This window comes from Diabrotica undecimpunctata, chromosome 8 (genome assembly GCF_040954645.1).
Source record: "Diabrotica undecimpunctata isolate CICGRU chromosome 8, icDiaUnde3, whole genome shotgun sequence".
In the NCBI taxonomy this organism is placed as follows: domain Eukaryota; kingdom Metazoa; phylum Arthropoda; class Insecta; order Coleoptera; family Chrysomelidae; genus Diabrotica; species Diabrotica undecimpunctata.
The window spans coordinates 8,654,472-8,674,899 of NC_092810.1; the positions used below are offsets into that span (position 1 = coordinate 8,654,472).

The following is a 20,428-nucleotide window of genomic DNA, read 5'->3' on the forward strand; positions in this document are numbered from 1 at the left end:
GAAAGTTTTGATTAGTTTAAAATTGAGTTTGAAAAGAAACGCATCGTCTTAACTTCTTACTCCCGTTAAAATGATTTATCAAAGGTTTCTGTGTAAAATCTCTGCAAAAGTTTTTAGCGAAACGTGTTGCATGTACCCTACCGTAGCCGGCACAAGTTTTGTAACTACCTTGTGCAAACTACAAATTTATTTCATATCGTACTCGTAAAACTTAAGTTATTTCTGGTTATAATGGGTTCTCTACATAAGTTCAGTATTCTTAAAAATATAATATATATATATATATATATATATATATATATATAATATATATACTTAATTGATGCCCTATCTAATTAGTGGATGTTGGCGACAATTCAGGCATACTCCTCTTGCTTTTATGTGGCTCTAAAGAGTGCATGACCATCGAGGTTTGTCCAATCCCTTGTGTTTTTAAGCCATGAGTATTTCTTTCTTCCGATGCCCCGTTTTCCTTCTATCTTTCCTTCCATAATAAGCTTTTAGCACTGGTACTTGGAATTTCGAAATATATTACCCAGATAAGCAGTTTTTATTCTTTTTATTATTGGCAGCAATTCTCGTTCTCTGCCCATTCGATTTAATACTTCGACATTTGTTGTGTGATCTGTCCAGGGAATTTTAAGTAATCTTCTAAATACCCACATTTCAAAGGCCTCCAATTAGTTTATCACATTGGCCTTTATGGTCCAGGTTTCTACACCATATAGCAATATGGAGTAAATGTAACATGTTTGCCTTTATTTGCCAGATATATCCGTTTGTTAATTTCTGCAGTTACTGCAATATTCTGATTAATTTGTGAGCCTAGGTATATAAACTCTCTTACTCCTTCAAAAGTACATGTTTCGATCGTTAGATTTTCGGGTTGTGCTGCTTATATATAATTTGATACTTTCATATACTTCGTCTTACTAGTATTAACCTCTAGTCCCATTATTTTTATTGCTGCTTCAAGCGTCTTGAATGATTCATATCATCAGCGTACGCTAGTAATTGTACGCTGCGAATAATAGTAGTTCCTCTGATTGTTACTCCAGATTCTCTTATCGCTTTATCTAGTGCAATATTAAATAGAAGGCATGATAGGCTGTCTCCTTGTCGAAGTCCTATCTGAGACTGGAAAGTTCTGGAAACTCCGTTCTGCACTCTAACTTTACACTCGAGGCGTGAGAGGGTCACTTTCACCAATTTTACTAAGTGTACTGGTATGCTGAATTCTATCATGGCCTTTCGTTCAACACTATCATGGGCACATCTAAAATCAACAAAGATGTGATGAGTATAAATGCCATACTCATGTTTTTTCCAGAGCTTGCCTTAGAAGGAATATTTGATCTGTCGTTCGATCTTTCTTTCTGAAACCCACACTGATATTTACCTATTATGTCTTCACAACATCCCGATAGTCAGTCGTAAAGAATGTATGCCAATATTTTGTATGTTACGTTTAGGAGGGTTATTCATTTGTCACATATTGTTTGATCTCCTTTCTTGTGAATAGGTAGAATTATACCTACATTCCAGTCTTCTGGCAACTTTATTTGCTTCCAGATCAGTTCTACCAGTCTACATATATAGTATATTAAATTTTTTTTTGCAATGCTTCAAAAGTTCTGAAGCAATTCCATCTGCCCCAGGAGCTTTGTTTTCTTTCAATTTTTATATAGCTTGAATGACTTCTACCTCTGTTGGGATGTTATCTTTCTCTCTTTCGTCGTCAATGTCCTCGAGTTGGATTTCTGATTCGTAGAGCCCTGTCTCACCTCTTATATTTAGCCTTTCTTTGAAGTTTTCTGCCCATCTTTCTAGTATCTGGTCCTGATCACCAATGATCTCCCCTGTTCTATTTCTAACGATTGATAATCTAGTTTTGAATTCTTTCCTGTTCTGGTTAATCCTCTTGTAGAACTTTCGCGTTTCTTCTTGTGCCTTGTAGTTTTCTAGTTCTTTTAGTTGGCTCTCTATATGCTTCTTCTACTTTTTTTTAAGTATTCGTTTTTCTTCTCCTCTCAGCTGCCTATACTCTTTCTCTGTTTGTTTCGTTCTTTGCCCTTGGAGTCTTCTATATGCCTGATTTTTTCTTTGCGTTGCTTGTGCGCATTCCTCATCCTACCAGTCTGACCTTAATTTTTTACGTTTTTGCTTTCCGATAACTTCAGTTGCCACTTCTTCCAATATGGCTCTACACTGCCTCCAATAGTTGTTAATATCTTCAACTATAACATCCGTGCATCCTTTTAGCTTGCTTTCGAGACTTTCCTCGAATTTCTTAGCTATCTCAGGGTTCTTCAACGCTTCTACTTTAAACCTTTCCTCTTTAACTACTTTTTCTTTCTTTGCATTGGAGATTCTAGCTCTAAGTTTAGCTTGTAGTAAGTAATGGTCCGTGTCTATGTTCGCCCCACGTCTTGCACGTACGTCTATCACGTCGCTGAAGGGTCTTGCATCAAACACCACATAGTCGATTTTGTTTACTGTGTTCCCATCTGAACTTCTCCATGTTCCCTTATGTATATCTTTGTGCCTGAAGCATGTGCTGGCAATCACCATCTTCATTTAGGAGGCTAAGAATATTAGTCGAGTTTCGGTGTTGTTAGACTCTTCATGTAAACTGTGAATTCCAATGGTTGGCATGTATTCCTTTTCCTTACCTATCTTTGCATTATAATCTCCTATTAAGAGCTTTACGTCATTTCTAGGATAATGTTGTATGATATTTTTCAGTTGTTCATAAAATTATTCTTTTTCTTCATCTGGATTCTTCTTAGTTGGTGCATGGGCATTTATTATTAAATATTTAAATAATTTACCTCTGATTCTTAGCGTGCATAATCTTTCGTTGAGAGGTTGGAAGTCTATTATTCAACATCTTTTACTGCTTCTTAAAAGATTTCCTTAGAGTACATGTTAAACAGCAAGGGTGATAGGGGAAGTATACTTCCCTGTCAACCCCACGTTTGATTTTGATATCATCGGATTCTCCTAGAGATAGTGCAAGCACTCCTGACCACGGCGCAGTAGACGAAATTTGGTTTAGTCCCCACTTCCATGCGAAACACATTGTACTATGCACTGTATAATTCCACTTACAATAGAACCTTTCTGCCTTTACGTGAATTTGACTCCGCCTTCGCGCAGCTCCATGGTCAGGAGTGTTTGAACTATCTCTACCTCTGTACGCATATAATATGTTTGATTACAGTAAATATTGCTAATATTTCTTAGATCACAGGTGTTTATTCCACGTATCAAATGCTTTATCGTGCTTTATGAAGCATGCATAAATATCGCAATTAATACCTCTACATCGGTGAAATAGCACTCGTATGCTAAAGAGAGCCTTTCTCGTACCCACTGCATTCCGAAAACCAAACTGTATACGGCTAATTTTTTCTTCGCATAGTCTACATATCCTTTGATGTTGGGTTCAGATCTGGCAAACACGCCGGCCAGTTCATTTTATTAATATTAACTTCCTCTTAATATTGCTTGTCACATATTGCAGAGTGGGGTCGCCCATTATCTTGCATTAATAGAAAATTATCGCCGATTTATTGAAAAAAAGGTACTAGGCGATTCTATAAATTTTCCTTAATATACTGGTGTGCAGTAAACGATATATATATATATATATATATATATATATATATATATATATATATATATATATATATATATATATATTTAGGGATTCTACAGTATTCACTGCCTTCCCTCGCTCAACCGTTTCCATCTCTCTCTGTTGTTCCATTCTCCATCGTTCCTCCAGGATTTTCGGGGTCGTCCTCTTTTCCTCCTTCCTATGGGGCTCCATTCGGTTATTCTCTTTATCCATCTGCTGTCGCTAGCTCTTCTTACATGTCCATACCACTTTAGTCTTTTTTGTTCTATATATGTTAGTATGTCTGTTTCTATTGATGTTCTTTGCTTTATTTCGTCATTACTTCTCCTATCCATTCTTGTTACTCTGCAGCATCTTCGCAGGCATTCCATCTCTGTTGCTATTATCTTACTGCTGTTTTTCTTGTTTATGATCCAATTTTCGGCCTTATATGTCATAATACTTCGCACTAATGTTTTATAAATCTGCGTTTTTGTCTTCATATTTAGGTGTCTATCCCACCATACTGAGTTAAGTTGTCGGATTGCTGTTCTTGTTTGTCCTAATCTTTGTGTAATTTCTTCTTCTGTTGTTGCCTTTTTCGTGATTATAAACCCCAGGTATTTAAATTTATCCTTTCCTTTGATTGTTACGTTGTCATCAATCTGTAGATCTTCTATGTCTTCTTCACTTGTAGATAGGTACTCTGTTTTCGCGAGGTTAATATCTAGGCCAGCCTTGGTATATTTTTCTTGTAGTTTTTTCATCATGTAGCTGAGGTCGTCTTGGTCTTGTGCAATCACTACTTGATCGTCTGCAAAACTTAACGTATATAGGTATTCGTTCCGTACCGGTACTCCCATGCCTTCGCATTTCCTTTTCCATGTAGTCAAGGCTTTCTCTAAGTATATTTTGAATAGGGTTGGAGATGTGGAACAACCCTGCAGGAGCCCTTTTGTTGTGGTGAAGTCTCCTATGATTCTTGTTCCCATTTTAATGGACACTTTATTTTCTTTATACAGAGCTTTTGTAGCTTCTATGAGTTCCGTCTGTATTTCTAATTTGTACATTGCCTCCCATAGTTCTTACCTTGGTACAGAGTCATACGCCTTTCTTAGATCCACAAATGCCAAGTGTATATCTCTATTTTTAGCTTTTTTCTTTTCCAACAGTTCCATGATCCATGATCTTCCTGCCGTGAAGCCTGCCTGATCCTCCCCGATTTTGCCTTTTATCGCTTGCTCTATCTTTTCTCGCAGTATCTTCCCATATAATCTTCCTATTGATGATATTACGCTTATTCCTCTGTAGTTTTCGCATCGTTTTTTTATCTCCTTTCTTAAATATATATGTCATATATGCCGCCGTCCATTCCTTTGGGAGCTGTTCTCCATTTATGGCTTTCTGAAATATCCATTGTATCATCCGGTGTAATTTTTTTGATCCGTATTTTATAAGCTCAGGTGAGATGCCTCCAGGTCCCGATGCTTTCTTATTTTTGATTGCTTTTATGGCAGTAAACGAACCTTCAATAAATACCATATCAATGTGCGCTTCTCGGGGTATTCCTGTCCATACCATCACAAAAAAATTAAAATACTTTAAATTTAACCAAAACTTTTTCCGTTGCGTTTTTTCTGAGTCTAAGTGTATATTATGATTTCTGTTATTTTTGTGTTTCGTTAAGACAGCTGTAATATTTGCTACTTTTACAGCTACATACAACTATTACTTTTACAAAAGTACAAAACACATTTTTAAAAAACCTAATCAACATCTCTCGAAGAAAAAGTCGTATATATAAAACACTCATTGTGACGCTTCCATTAAAATGAATAATAAACAAAACAAAGTATTATGAAACAAACTATATGAGCCTTTAATTTTAATAGAGTTTTCTAATACTAAACGAGGATTACCTGGTTCAAGATTTTATGACAGAATACTAAAAAGTCTCTACCGTGATATTACTTTTACAGAATCATATATCCAGAATGGTAATTACTTTTTATTTTCTGTTATGCACTAGCTAATCCTTTGTGCTCTCCCAGTTTGAAGACGGGTCACATGTATATTATGTACATACATACGTGTAAACGTACCGCAGTCGTTGTGAAGGCGATGGAAAGCAGAAGCGGTGAGGAAATGCGGCGAATGTCGACTTCGTTTACAAAATAGGCCAATTCATTATCTTTATTATCAAAATAAAGGCTCATCAAATGCTAGTGCTAAGTTATATTATATTTATAGTTATTTATTGTACAAGACGATAAAATTGTAGTTTATTTTCGAGAGCGTTTTTTTAAATATGCTCGAGAAGATAATGCGATTTTATCGTTGTGAGCAATACAACATGTTTTTCTATAGCAAGACTTCAAGTTCAGGTAAAAAATAGAATTTCAAAGAAAATTGTAATTTGTAGCACAAAAATCGCAATTATGTTGCTCCGTTGCTAGGGATATGAATTACTCTGTCAACAAATGTCAAACAAATGTTACGTTTTGGTTTTTGCGGAGAATATTGTTGCGTTTTATGTACAAAGTGAATAAATATGAAATGGACGGAAAAGAATTGACACAAGAAAAGGAAAACCTGCCATCAGATGTAGAAAATGCAGCGTTGGAAGCAGAAAGTTTATTGTTGCCACAAAAATCTAGGATGATGTATGAGAAAGAATACCAGTCTTTTAAAAAGTGGAAAAGCATTAAGAATATTAATGGCGTGAGTAAAAAAAATACTTCTGGCGTATTTTTCTAAAAAGTCGAAGAAAGCGATGCCATCGTCATTATGGTCGTTTTATTCGATGCTGAAGCGTACGTTGTTGGTGAATGAAATTTGTGACATTTCTAAATTCAGCAAGTTAACCACCTTACTAAAAAACCTGAGTGGAGGATACAAAGCTAAAAAGTCCAAAATCCTGGAGTCAGATGACATTATTAAATTTCTGACAGAAGCTCCTGATAACGTCTATTTGTTGATGAAGGTTATTACTATTTTTGGTGTGCATGGAGTGACTAGGTCCGATGAATTGTACAAGTTAGAAGTGTTTAACGTGGACGAGAGAAAATCGGTGATAATCATTTCATTATCTGATACTAAAACCAAGCAGGAAAGGTCGTTTTGTATTACTGACAAGAAAAGTGGACTGAGTTTCTTGGAAATTGTGAGAAAGTATATTGCCTTGCGCCCCAAAAACGTACCTCACACTAAGTTTTTTGTAAATTACCGACAGCAAAAGTGCACTTCTCAACCGGTGGGGATTAACACTATATATAATGTCCCCAAGAAGATTGCAGATTTTTTGAAACTTGCAAATTCAGAAATGTACACGGGGCATTGTTTCCGTCGTTCTTTAGCTACTATGTTCGCAAATTCTGGAGCTGATCTAGTAAAAGTTAAACGTTTAGGTGGATGGAAATCGTCATGTGTTGCAGAATCTTACATTGAAGAGTCAATAAGCAATAATATTGCTGTATCCAAGTGTATACTTGGCGGACTAGAAAATCAATCCAGTACCTCGAATCAAGTGTTTAAGCAAACGAGTACAAGTTGTGATGCTCCAAAAATAGATATTTCTAATAAGGTTAATTGTAAAATTTCAGTTGTTTTTAATCCTTAATGTGTTTGAATTTGTAAATTTTATTGAAGAAAAAAAGTTAAAACATTTTATCTACTCTTGCTGTTAAAGTGTCACTTTATCTACCCTTGCGGTTAAAATGATACTTTATCTACTCAAAACAGTTGTTATAACAACACTTTAACATTAGCTATGGAAAAAATTATAATAAGTATTTACATAACCACTTTAGTATTCGTGATTATTATCGAAATAATAAGCTGTTCGATAAGTTTTGCGTTTTGATAAGAAAAATACAATTTTATGGTTTTAAATACACTTAATTTGGTATAGTCTTCCTAAACATTAATTTACTTGTTTCAATGAGATTCCAATTAACGAATTCCATCCCCAAAGAGCAAATCTGGAAGAGCTGCAAACTACGCTTCCATGGCTGTTAAAACGTCATTTGATAAAAAACGCTTTTCTCGCAAACATTTTTTTAGGTTTTGAAATATACGAGAGTCGCTAAGGGCCAAATCTGGTAAATACGGTGGATGCTGCAACAATTCAAACTTAAGTTAATTTTTTAGCAATTGTTAAAATGTTCATATTGGTGCATTTTCCTGATGAGAAAAAATTTGGTTTTTCCGCAAACCGGATCTTTTTTCATGATTTTTTTTCTTGAGCTGATCTAACAGATTACAGTAATATTTAAAATTCATTATTTTACTAGTTTGCACGTAACCCACAAATAAAAATACCAAAAAACACATGCATACGTATGCTAATACTTTCTTGGCCAATTTCTGGATACGATTCGTTTCGGAGCCAAAGAACTAGGTTCACACCAGTCTTTAGCATCTTGTTATAATTCAGAATTATGGTGGTAGATCCAATTCGTATCGATAGTGATAAATCAACGCACGTAAAAAATCCATTTTATCCTTTCGAGAAATGTTGCCGAGAAAGTCGCATTTTAATGTGTTTTTGTTCCATTGTCAATACATCAGTCAAAATATTGCTTACACTGCTCATTAAGATACCTAATGCTTTTACTAAATCTTTTTGAGTAACTTGACGATTTTTTAATACGATATCTTGTAGCTTTTCGACGAATTCTGGTGTTGATGTTATTTTTGGATGTATTTGACGTCGATAATTTTAAAGTTTTGCAGGACCATATTTAATTTCAACAACTTATTGCTCTACTGTACCAATTGATGACGAAGAATCCTTATACAATGAAAAAGACAGTAAAGATTTGATTTCACGTACAAAGCGTCTATGAATCTGTTTATACGTATTTCGCCTTAATAAGGCTCATCAGACCAGATATTCATAGGCGTTCTCAACGTGAAAAATAAATCTTTCCTGTCTTTAAGAAGCAACACTAAAATGGCTTCGAAACGGACGCAATGAGGACGCAAAATGAGGGTAACAATTTTGAACCAAGATGTATTTTATAAATTAATGAATAATGAAAAAAAATTATCCAAAGATTTAATGAAGATCATATAAAGTTTATCATAAATTCGCAAATGCTATGGTCATATTTGTGGAGGTAAAGTAACAAACATAATTAAAAATTTTACTACATTAAGAATATGGATACATTGGAAAATGATATCTACCAAAAATGCGAGATCTACTGTAAAAGTAGGTCCAAAATGTGATTTTTTGTCACAACTGTTTTTGCCAAAAGAATCTTTGGAGAAATATACTAATAATGATATAATCCTTAGTTACAATAGGAGGATTTGTGAGATAAATACCCCATAAATAATTAAACTGTATGAGAAAAATAGAAAATATTACGGTTTAAAAGAAGAAAATTGGGCACGATATCAAGAAATAAAATAAGGATATAGATGATCTAACTTCATAGTTAGATTACTGGTTCACCCATGTAGGTAGGCCCATTAGAAAAAGTATTAATTTTTCCAGAAATATTGACATTTTAGATTTAAATAGATTAAAGTTAGGAACAAAAGATCTTATTGGATCAAGGTGTAGAAAGGATACATAACTAATATAATCTAGCTAAAATTCTAGTGCACCCTTTTCGATATATATGTGACTCTTAAAACTTAAGATTTGAACCTTTTTGATTTTTGAATGTTAAAAGTGTATAAGGATTAAATCCGTAAAATAGTTTTCACACAACACAATTCAGATGTCTGCCTTGCAATTTTTAGAAGGCTCAGATTAAGGCATCCGCTATTTCTAAAATAAAATAAACAAAATGGAACTAATTGCCACAAATGGTCGCGTGTATATGAGAGATACAGACCTCTTATATCAACGTAGAAAGTTTTCAACACAAAAAATGCATGAAATAGTAATAATATGTTATCAATATTACAATAAGAATAATGTAACTATAACAAAAAAAAAACAGATGTTATAAAAACTTACCTAACAAGTCGCGCGTATATCTGAAATACAAATGCAAAATTCTCAGCGAGTAATGATCGCAGCGCAGCGTAGGTAATAGATATTATACTAAATCTATTACCCATGTATCTACCACATACGCACGACCGCTGGAAGGTTTATATTATTTGTATATGGGAGATTACTATTTACCTATTTTTATGCTTTTTTTTTCATATTTATTATTTACATCTTGTTCATAATGAGCTTCAAGAAAGAACCTTTTTTAAATGTATGTGTGATCTTTAAGCTTATTAGCGTTACATAATTTCAGTGTAAACCAATCGAAAGTATTTATTGTGAAGTTAGTGAACCATCCCTAGAAGACAGAAGACTTTATTTAAGTGTAGCATACGTCGCAAAAATCAGGTCTAATTAAAAACCCTACTATTCAAAACTGTTTTATATAATAGTATCCAAATCTCTTCATAAATAAGCCAAGAACGGCCAAACCCTTCTGCACGAGGATTAAAAGCTACTAAAATCAATTAAACTACACGTTGTCAGAATGCTTTTCCTCCCAATCGTGTTAATTTCTTCCATGGCAAATAAAGAACCGTCAGTGCCTAACTTACCTCATTTTTGTCGACCAACATTCAACAAAGCCACAGTTAATCAAATCCGCCCTCAATGAAATGCTTTACAACTACAAGGTGCATCTAAATCAAATGAAGGTACTGGTGCTACAGTCATAACCTCAACATCGAAAAATAAATACAAACTCCTTTCAGAGTACTCCATTTAAAATCCACAAGGAATCTACGTTCCTGTAGTTGGCTGTATACCATATATTAAAAAATTTATTAAAATCCTTTCTAAAAGGTATATATAAAAACCCAAACGGGCTATGTTAGACAAAACGTTTTCGGAATCCATAATTCCATCATTCCATCATCAGTGTCTAGACACTGCTGATGGAACATGGATTCCGAAAACGTTTTGTCTAACATAGCCCGTTTGGATTTTTAAATACATATATACCTTTTACAAAGGATTTTAATAAATTTTTTACTTCATTTACTCTGCTGACCTATACGCCCTATAGAATATTATACTCTACTATTATACTACTATAAGTTTTGTACAGTCAATCCAATATGTCTACCCAACTCATCCTTTGGTTATCAGTATAAAACAAGAAGTTCATACCGCTTAACTAAATGAAAAAAATATTATATTCTTCTGGGTCCCATCCCATATTGAAATTCAAGGAAATGAAGAGGCATACAACGCTACAAAAGAAGCTGCAACTTGTGATAATGCGGAGTGTACTTAAACATTTAAGAGTGCGGACTTGAAAGCTGCAGTCAAATGTAAAGTACGATATATGTGAGAAGAAAAGTGGAAAGTGTCATCAACCAAGCTACGCGATAGTAAAAAATCGATAAAACTCTGGCCCATATTACCAACAAGTCGAAAAGACCAGGTAATATTAACGCGATATCGGCTAGGTCATACCCGATTAACTAATAGCCATGTGGTTTTTAACAAACAAGAACCAAGATGTTACAACTGTGAAGAAAACGTAATAATCAAACATATATTAGAGAAATGTCCAGCATTAAAGCCAAAGCGCATGTTAAACAATCATCATCATCAGTGGCATTACAGCTCGTTATGAGCCAAACCCTTCTTCAGAACAATCTTCCATTCGCCCCTGTCTCTGGTAACTCTTCTTCATGCTTTAACTCCGATGGATTTTAGATCATCATGTTAAACAATATACCCAACAAATTAAGTGATATTTTAGGTCTACAGTGCATAATGTCAAAACTAAAAAGTTTCTTAACTTTAAGTCATTCTAAATATTCTAAACGCTCTCTAAACATATAAATGTAATACAAATTATTTATTAAAAAAAATTTCAGTGTAAAGTCAAGGTTTTATATCTTATAAATAGTGTAATATATCTCTTGTTGCTCATTTTTCTTGACCAATTAAAAACTAAGTTCATTCTTGTAAAAAATAGGCTATTAAATCCGTTGTCTGTGACCCGAATATAAACCATAATAATTAGATTAAATTCTTATCTCACGTCTTCTTTTGCCAACTTTCTAAAAGCTGATCAACCGTTCTAAGATGAGAGACAGACAGATCGATATACTAGCGAGGAGTGCTGGGCGTGTCTAATTTTTCACGGCGGATCAAACCACCTGAACATTGTAGTGGTGTAGTAAGTAGCGATGTAACAACAAAAGAATTTTATTTCGAAATATTATCAGTCTTTCGATATGACTTTGTCGATTTAACAAAGCTCTTGTGATTTCAATGAGCCGGAGATAATTTTGTGAACTGAAATGTCGGGGATGTTTGAACCTTTGTCATTAATCTGTAGGTTCTTTTCGCAAGGAGGAGGAGAGAAAATATAATAAAGGAAATTTCAATTTACGTCGATATTGATTATACTCCCACATATCAATTTATATACAGTATAAAGTAATTGTATAAAAATTGGCAAAGGAAGTCGAAACGAAAAAACTAAACGAATATAAGAAGTTTAAAGACAATTAAATTTTGATTTTTTTTAAATAAATAGAAGTGAAAATTTAAATATAAACTTTTCTAGTAGAAAAAAGTTCTTCTTTATCTTCATCTACCAGTTCAATCACCGTTATCGATCGGAGGACATCATGGTGAATGTCAGCAGCTTTAAAAAATGATATAGTACCATTGTATTAAGCTTTTAAGCGATGATATTCTTCTACCAGGACTACGTTTACCTTGAATTTCTTCCTTAACATAAAAATATCAAATACTTTCGTAAGTTTCGTATTTTTTAGTATGCCTTCTACAGTGAAGGAATTATTTCAGCTTGCATCTTTTAATATTTTAACCAGTTGTGTTGGTTGGTTCCACTGACTAAGAACCCTAGGAGTTTTCAAGATGATGTTCAATAGTCAAGTCGCACTTTAAACAGCGGAACTAAATAAGAGAAAAAAGCAGGAACTTATTGACCTAATAATGAATTTTAAGTTAATCACTGTCCAGTTCGAATCCTCAGTTATCAGAGTACGTTAATAGATTAACATAAACAGTTCAAAAAGATATTAAAGCATTTATTGTCGAACATAACCTAGACAATATTGTGTGTGATCAGTGTATTAAGACTAACAAGGATCTAAGTCAAATGAAAAAAATGAAAAGTGAACTTGCAACAGAAAGTAAACTATCATTCCATTTAGAAAAACGTACAGAGGAGCAACAAGATTTAATTTTTATATTAAAAGATAAATATAATAAAAATTCAGCCATACTCATACTATAGTTTATTTTTATGAACGAGAGAGTAATTAGCATAATTTTAACTGGTAGCTCCGACCACTCCATGGGCGTGCTCAAGATTAATTGAAAAATGACTTTGAATAATTGTAAAAAATAAATGAATTATTTCAGTGTTATAAAGTGTTATGTGTATGTAAACAAAAGTGACCTCTTTTATCACACACTATATTAGAACTGACTGGCCTACATTAAAAAGGGTTTTAAAAAATTCACATTTTTTTTAATTTTTAAAAATTACAAAAGAGAAAAAGAGTTTTTAAAACCGTCTAAGGTATGTTAAATAGATGAATAAAAATATTAATATAAAACTTACAGCTACTTGTTACAAATCCAAATCAGATTCAGAAGATGAACTTTCAGAACCAAGATTTATAATAACTGGCTCGATCATTTTATCAGTAATATTGTCCAGCTTCGACATTTTTTCCTCTTCTTTAATAGTGTGATTTACTGCCTTTTCCCAGTTTTCAGGTTTTACATTATTTACGGCCTCCAAAAACAACTGTTTAACATCATGAATTTTAAAAGTGGTATTTTTTCTTGAAACTTCACTCTTTATCTGTGCCCATACCAGTTCAATCGGGTTTAATTCTCAATGATATGGTGGGGATCTAAGTACTGTCATTCCACGATTTTTGGCAATTTCATCAATTTCGTATTTTTTAAATTTTTCTTTATGAAGGGCACACAACGAATAAAGTTCCTTTCTTATAGATCCGGGATGGTACGTAATATTTTTTGAACTTAGCCAATTCTGCAAGTCTTTTTTTAACCACTTGGTTGTGGGCAGTCCTTCTATAAGTCTGGAGTGATAACTTGCATTATCCATTACTATTACACAGTTCTTAGGAAGAAGATCTATCATTTGTTCGAACCATTCTTGAAAGACATCAGCGTTCATGTCTTCATGGTAGTCACCGGTACGAGTTGATTCAAAAGTTAATAAACCACCTTCAACAAAACCGTCTGAACTGCCAATGTGTACTATTATCAGCCTGCGTCCCTTTCCTGATGGTGGGTTTAAACCAGTAGATAAGTTATTTACAAAAGCGTGCCTTTGACTTGTAACAGTTTCATCCTGCCAAAATTTATTTGGTGTATGACCCTCGTTGATCCATGTTTCATCAAGATAAAATATTTTTCTTTTTTGGTTTCTCATTTCCTTTATGGTTCTTAGAAAATGTCTTCTCCATATGACAATATCGCTTCTTTCTAATAAAATAGACTTTCTGGGATTCTTTTTCCAGCGGAAGCCTATTTCTTTTAAAAGTTTTAATAACGTACTTCGACTCATTTCTGGGTAATCCTTATCATCTCGAACTGAGACAAGAACTTTATCCAATGTTGGAAATTCTTGTCTAAAGAAGAATTCATGCACTTTCCGTCGAAGTCCTTCTTTAAAATGATATTCTATTTGAAATTTTGGTTTCCCTGGAGCATTACGTGGCATTTGAAAACTACCACATTTCTCTTCTTTAATAACTCTGTAAATCGTAGATTTCCCAACACCAAGTGTACTGCTAACTAACTCAACGGTCTCATCAACACTTTCACATAAACGTTTGTCTGTAAATGATTTAAAACAATTAAATATTAATGTTTTTTCATTAACTGTTAGAGGACCAATTTTTCGGCGTTTACACGGCACTTCCAAATTTTCCATAACACTAGTATACACAATAAACTGCACCTTGCAACTGAAGTACCTACTTTTAGTGAACTGTTAAGAATTTTGAATACGCCACTTGGACCTTCCTATATACAAAATGGAAAAACCCACTATCACATTTTCTGTGGAATAAGTTTAGAAGGTAATTATGTAGTCAATTACTGTCGTAGATTCCTGGAATTAAAGAATTAAATGTTTGATTGTTGAAACCCTTACTTCGTGGAATGCACTCATTTCAGATAAAATAAAACGTTTTATTTTATCTAAAGAATTAAACTTTATTTTGCAAATAGGCAAAGAATTAAACTTTATTTTGCAAATAGATAAAATAAAACGTTTTATTTTATCTAAAGAATTAAACTTTATTTTGCAAATAGGTAGGTAGGTACTTATTAAACTTTTATTGGTTATATATAACCAATAAAATAAACATCTTACATTTCTTGCAAATTCATTAGTACCTGTTAACCTCCATCTCTCCGACACTGGCAACCTTATTTAGAGATTAGTAACCCTCACAACTATTGTATTCTATTCTGCTCCAACCTTTATACCTGGTGGTCATACTCAATTTAAAATTGTTTTCCTATATACTTCTGTAAACTTGTTGACAAATATCTGTTTTTCATTGAGTCACCCGTATCAACAGTTTAGGGATTTGCATACATAATTTATTGTTTTATTACTCTCTCATACATAAAAATACACTATAACGCCATCTAGCGAGAAAACTGTAAATAAAGCAGGCCCGAGCAACTTAGTTTCTACCAGTCAAGAACCCATCGATCAAGTCGACCTTATTCATACATGAGTGATAAAAACAAAGAAAATAAAAACAATAGAAAAACAGGACACTCATCTTGGAATACTCAATCGAAAAAAGAAAACAAATACAAACCGATTATTGCAAGCAACGGATCATTTACTGTAAACACCATTCCTAGACAAGGTCATATACATGTGTCCCGCATAGGTGTTGATATAAAAGCCGATGATCTTCTAAAATTCTTGGGTGAGACGATTACTTTCAACTGCATGGAATGGCATAGAACTGACAAATACTTTACATATAAGGTATCTTTCCCTTTCGATAAAATTGACGAAATCTGCAGACCTAATATTTGACCCAAAGAAGCTGCAGTTGGAGATTTAACTTCAAAAGAAATTTTCAGCACATAAAAAAGACGGAGGAAGAAACCAAGAAGCTTCTACAAACTTTTTTCAAAATAAACTAATTCGACAAGGTACCATGCCTACCATGTTTCATGTTAATTTGCAGTGTAGTTCAAATAAACTCAATATGATCAATGCTTTTCTTGCGGATCTAAATGTATATGACTTCATATGACTTTCGGAGCTCTGACAAAGTGAAGAAAATTTAAAATTAATTAGCATCTCCTGCTTTTCATTAGCTAATTTCTTTTGTAGGATAAAAAAGAAACAAAGTCGAATTGCAATTTAAATAAAAGAAAATCTTATGTATTCTTCTCTTAACACGTTAGATTGTATACAGATCGGGTAAGGGTGAATTTGACTTCATCGCCATTTGACGTTTTTGGTGAATTGTGGGAATGTCATATTGTCCTTGCTTAGTAAACAGACACACTGATCTTATTTGGTGATTTTGATATAATTTTAGAATTGAATCTGGCCCTTCTTTTGATATTCAAACTCTATTAACATCTTATGGTCTAAAAGTTACTATAAACGATTATACTAAAATCACATCCCAGTCCAGTAGTTGCATCGACAACATTATGACAAATTTTTCTGAAAATACAATCTGCTGAAAAAACACCTTCTCTTCCCACTATTAATCTTCAATTTTTTCTTCAATTATAGAAATTATGCTTCTCCGAGTAAGTCCTTTTTTTTTCATCCCGTGGTTGAAGAAGAGGTCTCTCAAATAGTAAAATCTCTTAGTAATTCTAATTGTAGGGACGTTTACAAAATTAACGGCAAAATTTTAAAAGAAACTTACTAAATAGTTTTAACACCTTTCACTCATCTTTTTAATTTAATTCTATTAACTTTAGTGTTTCTGGAAGTACTAAAATACTCAAAAGTACTACCTATCTACACAAGAGGTAATTCCACAAAAACTGACAATTACAGACCCATAAGCATTATTTCTACTTTTGGAAAAGTGATTGAAAAGGTTATAAAACCACAATTTTATTCCTATTTTGAGTCAAATAATTACTCTTTAGCAACTTACAATATGGATGGAAGTGCTCGTCCTACTACAAACGCAGTATTTAATGTTGTGAGTAAGGTGATTGAGGGGCTTGGACGCTTCAATCCCATGGCAATTTCTCTTTGCGACTTGTCGAAGGCTTTTGACTGCGTTTCACACATTTTGCCCCATAAATTAATTTACTGTGGAATCAGAGGTATCCATCTTAAGCTTATAACTTCTTATCTATGTGGCTGGCACCAGACGGTAGTATCTAAAGGCAGTGGCGGCTGGTGACTCAAAAATTTGGTAGTTCTGCAGTATTTTTTGGTTTTTTTTAATTCAATATCTTTTAATCGTTGTATTTTACAACGAGGCTTTTAGTTTGATATTTTACACCATATATTTATTCATTATATATCTATTAAAAAATAATAAAGAACTTACCGATTTTCTTCTTTTCAAATTGAAGATAATTCCAATTATATCAAAAATAGCAATGGTACATTATGGCACACTAGTAATTGTTTTATAGTTTATGTTTTTAGTAGAATTTTATCGATAAATAGGTACGTGAAACTAAGGAATGCAAACAAAAAAACACTACAAACAAAATCTCCACAACAATAATTGCATTATAGGGTCTTACGAACTAACTACACACAGAGCCAAATATATTATTTTTCTTTATAAATAAGCTCGATTCGTCGATTTTTTTTTTAAAGCAAACTTGTCTATAACTTTTTCATTAAAGTTTGGTATTTCTTTTATAAGTGTTTTTTCTACTGACAACATGGTTAATGCTACAAGTCGGTCTTCAGTCATGGAATTTCTCAAGAATGTTTTAATCCGTTTTAAACTCGAAAAGCACCTTTCAGCTTCTGCCGTACTCATGGGCACTGTAATTAGAATTTGAAGCAGTTTTACAGTTTCTTGAAAAGGCTCTGTTAAATTATTTTCAATTAAAAATTTTAAAAAAGGTATTGCCCCATTAATGTCTCTACAGTCTCTTCTAAAATAAATAACAGATAATTCAATCTTCAAGCGCTCCCTATCTAAATTTGGATATGACGCGCAAGTCAGGCTTAAATTATCATCTGGGAAATTATCACAATAATTATCAAATTGCTCAGGATAAAGCAATGAAGTTGCAAGTAGGTGATTTTTAAAAGCAAATCTATCATTTGCACAATTTATGATTATATCACAAACTTCGATAGATGCTCTCCGATGATCTACTGGACTGTTATCCTTCCGTAACCTTTTAGTTGGTAATGGTTCAACGCATAAACTAGAACCTTGGTCAATGGTATCATCTATTGAATTTCTAACTGAATTCATGTATCTTTCGAAATCTGTCACCTTTTTATTGATTTCCAAAGGATCCGTTTTAGTCTTTTGAAGGGCATTATACAAAACGTCTACTTGTAGCATTATGCGATGGAAAAATGTTAACCAAAAAACAAAATTTTGATCCACTAGTATTCTTCGAATGGAAGACGCTGAACTACAGACAGCTGCCTTATCAAACGATTCTTCTATTTCTTCCATACATTCGATAAAAGAAGATCGATGTTCAAACACAACATTAACAGTTCGAATATTGAAGTTCCAGCGAGTTGGAGCGCCATGAGGAATTTTCTTTTGGACGATTTTATCTAAAACTGCCACTCGTTGTGGCGAATTTTTAAAAAACTTAGGGATTTCATTTAAATTTCCAAAAAAAAAGTCTAACTTGAGAGTTTTCGGAACAAGCCTTAGACATTATTAAATTTAATTGATGCGCGTAACAGTGTACAAAATGAGCAAATGGATATTTTTCTTTGATTCTGGCTTGAACTCCTGCGTGCTGTCCACACATGACCGCTGCCCCATCATAACTCTGAGCAATTAGTTTATTATTTGAGTTTTCCAGGATAGGATCCAAAACACTGAAAATGTTTTTGCTTAAAGTATCTGCATTTAATTTTGAAGGTACCAAATATGTCCAAAATCGTTCTACCGGTGCTCCATTTCGACAATATCTAAATACTACAACCATTTGTGATTTTGCTGGAATGTCTGTAGTCTCGTCGGCCATGACGGCTAGATATGGAGATTCCCGAATTTCCTCCAAAATTTTATCCTGGCATAATTCCAACATGCAGTCCAAAATATCATTTTGAATTTCTTTAGAAATGCCCTTAAAAACCGTCGATTCTTCCAAGTGTTGTGCTCAAGTTTTATCCAATTCAGCAGTAAAATTTATGAGGCCGCGAAAAATTCCAGGATTGTCGGATGTTTGTGTCTCGTCGTGTCCCCGAAGCGCCAATTCGAAAACACTACAAAATTTTATGCAGTCTATAATTTTTGAGAGAACATACCTACTTTTTGTTACAGCTTCATTGAATTTTTGAATATTTATCCAGTATGCAGTATCTAACTATTCTTTAATATTCACGGAGCCTAATAAAGCATATTCTATTTGATTGTGCAAATGATGCTTAGAAGTTTCGTGCTTTTTTATTTTATCACTTAAATGTACTAAGTCTGTTACACCAACTTGCGTCCATGACTTATCACCTCCAAAGAGTACACAAGGAAATCAGAAAAGAGCGTTTTTTCTGTTGCAGCCACATATCCAACTATTTCTCGTAGAAATATCGCAATTAAATTGTCGTTTGTAATTTTTCCCTTGGCTTGATCTTTTTTTTACGATTTTAATATCCGGCAAAGGACGTCCTTTGCATTTTAATTCTAGTTTTTCGTCATAAGAATATTTAAAGAATCTCTTAACATTAATCAAATTATAAATAACATCCATCCTGAACAGCACGTTTATTCTCATATACTTAATATAAATACCGAATTACGTGCAGGACAACTTATTTTAACAGTCGTCGCGTCGCGATCACCGATTATTTAAAATTACAATAAACGTAGGTTTGTACACACTAGTTCGAACTGCGAAAAATGCAGCTCAAATATTGCTTTTAGTCGTCGCCTGAAAAGTGTTGGCGAGGGGTTGAGCGGGTGTTATCGGGGATATCTTAAACAGTTCACAGCTCGGAGTAGCACCGGTCCGGTCAAATAAGTGGGACTTGCTGTCGCCATGAGATGCGACGGACGACAGATTAAAATAAAGGCGGCCATGCACGAAAACCATCTAAATGAATTTAAATTTTATAAGTAGTGATATTTTTTATTTAATTTTCAAAGTAATTTTGTTTGGATTATTTTGGTGGTTCTGCAGCTCCGCAGCACTTATATACCAACCGCCACTGTCTAAAGGTCATCTGTCCGATTTTCTATCCGTAAAACATGGAGTCCCGCAAGGTTCAGTCTTAGGATTTTTTTTGTTTATTATTTATGTCAACGATTTGCCTAAATTTATATCTCAGTACAGATTCATACAATTCGCGGATTATATGACATACGATATATCAGGAAAAAATAATGATGATTTAAAAATGTCCTATGAGGAAGTTTCTACTAAATCTAGTACATGGTTGCTGCAAACAAACTAAAACTTAACTCTGATTAAACGCAAAATTTGGTTGTATCTGCAAGTAATTACACAATGATCCAGATAACAAAGAAACTATTGTGAATAAACATAGATAATCGACTGAACTAGATGGCTCATATCTCACAACTAAAGTAAAAGCTCTCAAGTTAATTATTTGTTATTCGCCAACTGGCAAGGGT

The 20,428-nt window shown here is 33.5% G+C and overlaps 1 protein-coding gene across 1 annotated transcript; it reads right to left on the bottom strand.

Moving 5' to 3' along the window:
* Nucleotides 1-2,577: 2,577 nt before the first annotated feature.
* On the bottom strand, nt 2,578-18,884 carry LOC140448694 (zinc finger MYM-type protein 1-like). Its single transcript, XM_072541803.1, has 3 exons — nt 18,498-18,884; nt 17,613-18,436; nt 2,578-2,716 (listed from the first exon to the last, which is right to left on the bottom strand). The coding sequence occupies exons 1-3, from the start codon at nt 18,882-18,884 to the stop codon at nt 2,578-2,580; spliced, it is 1,350 nt and encodes a 449-aa protein (XP_072397904.1).
* Nucleotides 18,885-20,428: the final 1,544 nt, after the last annotated feature.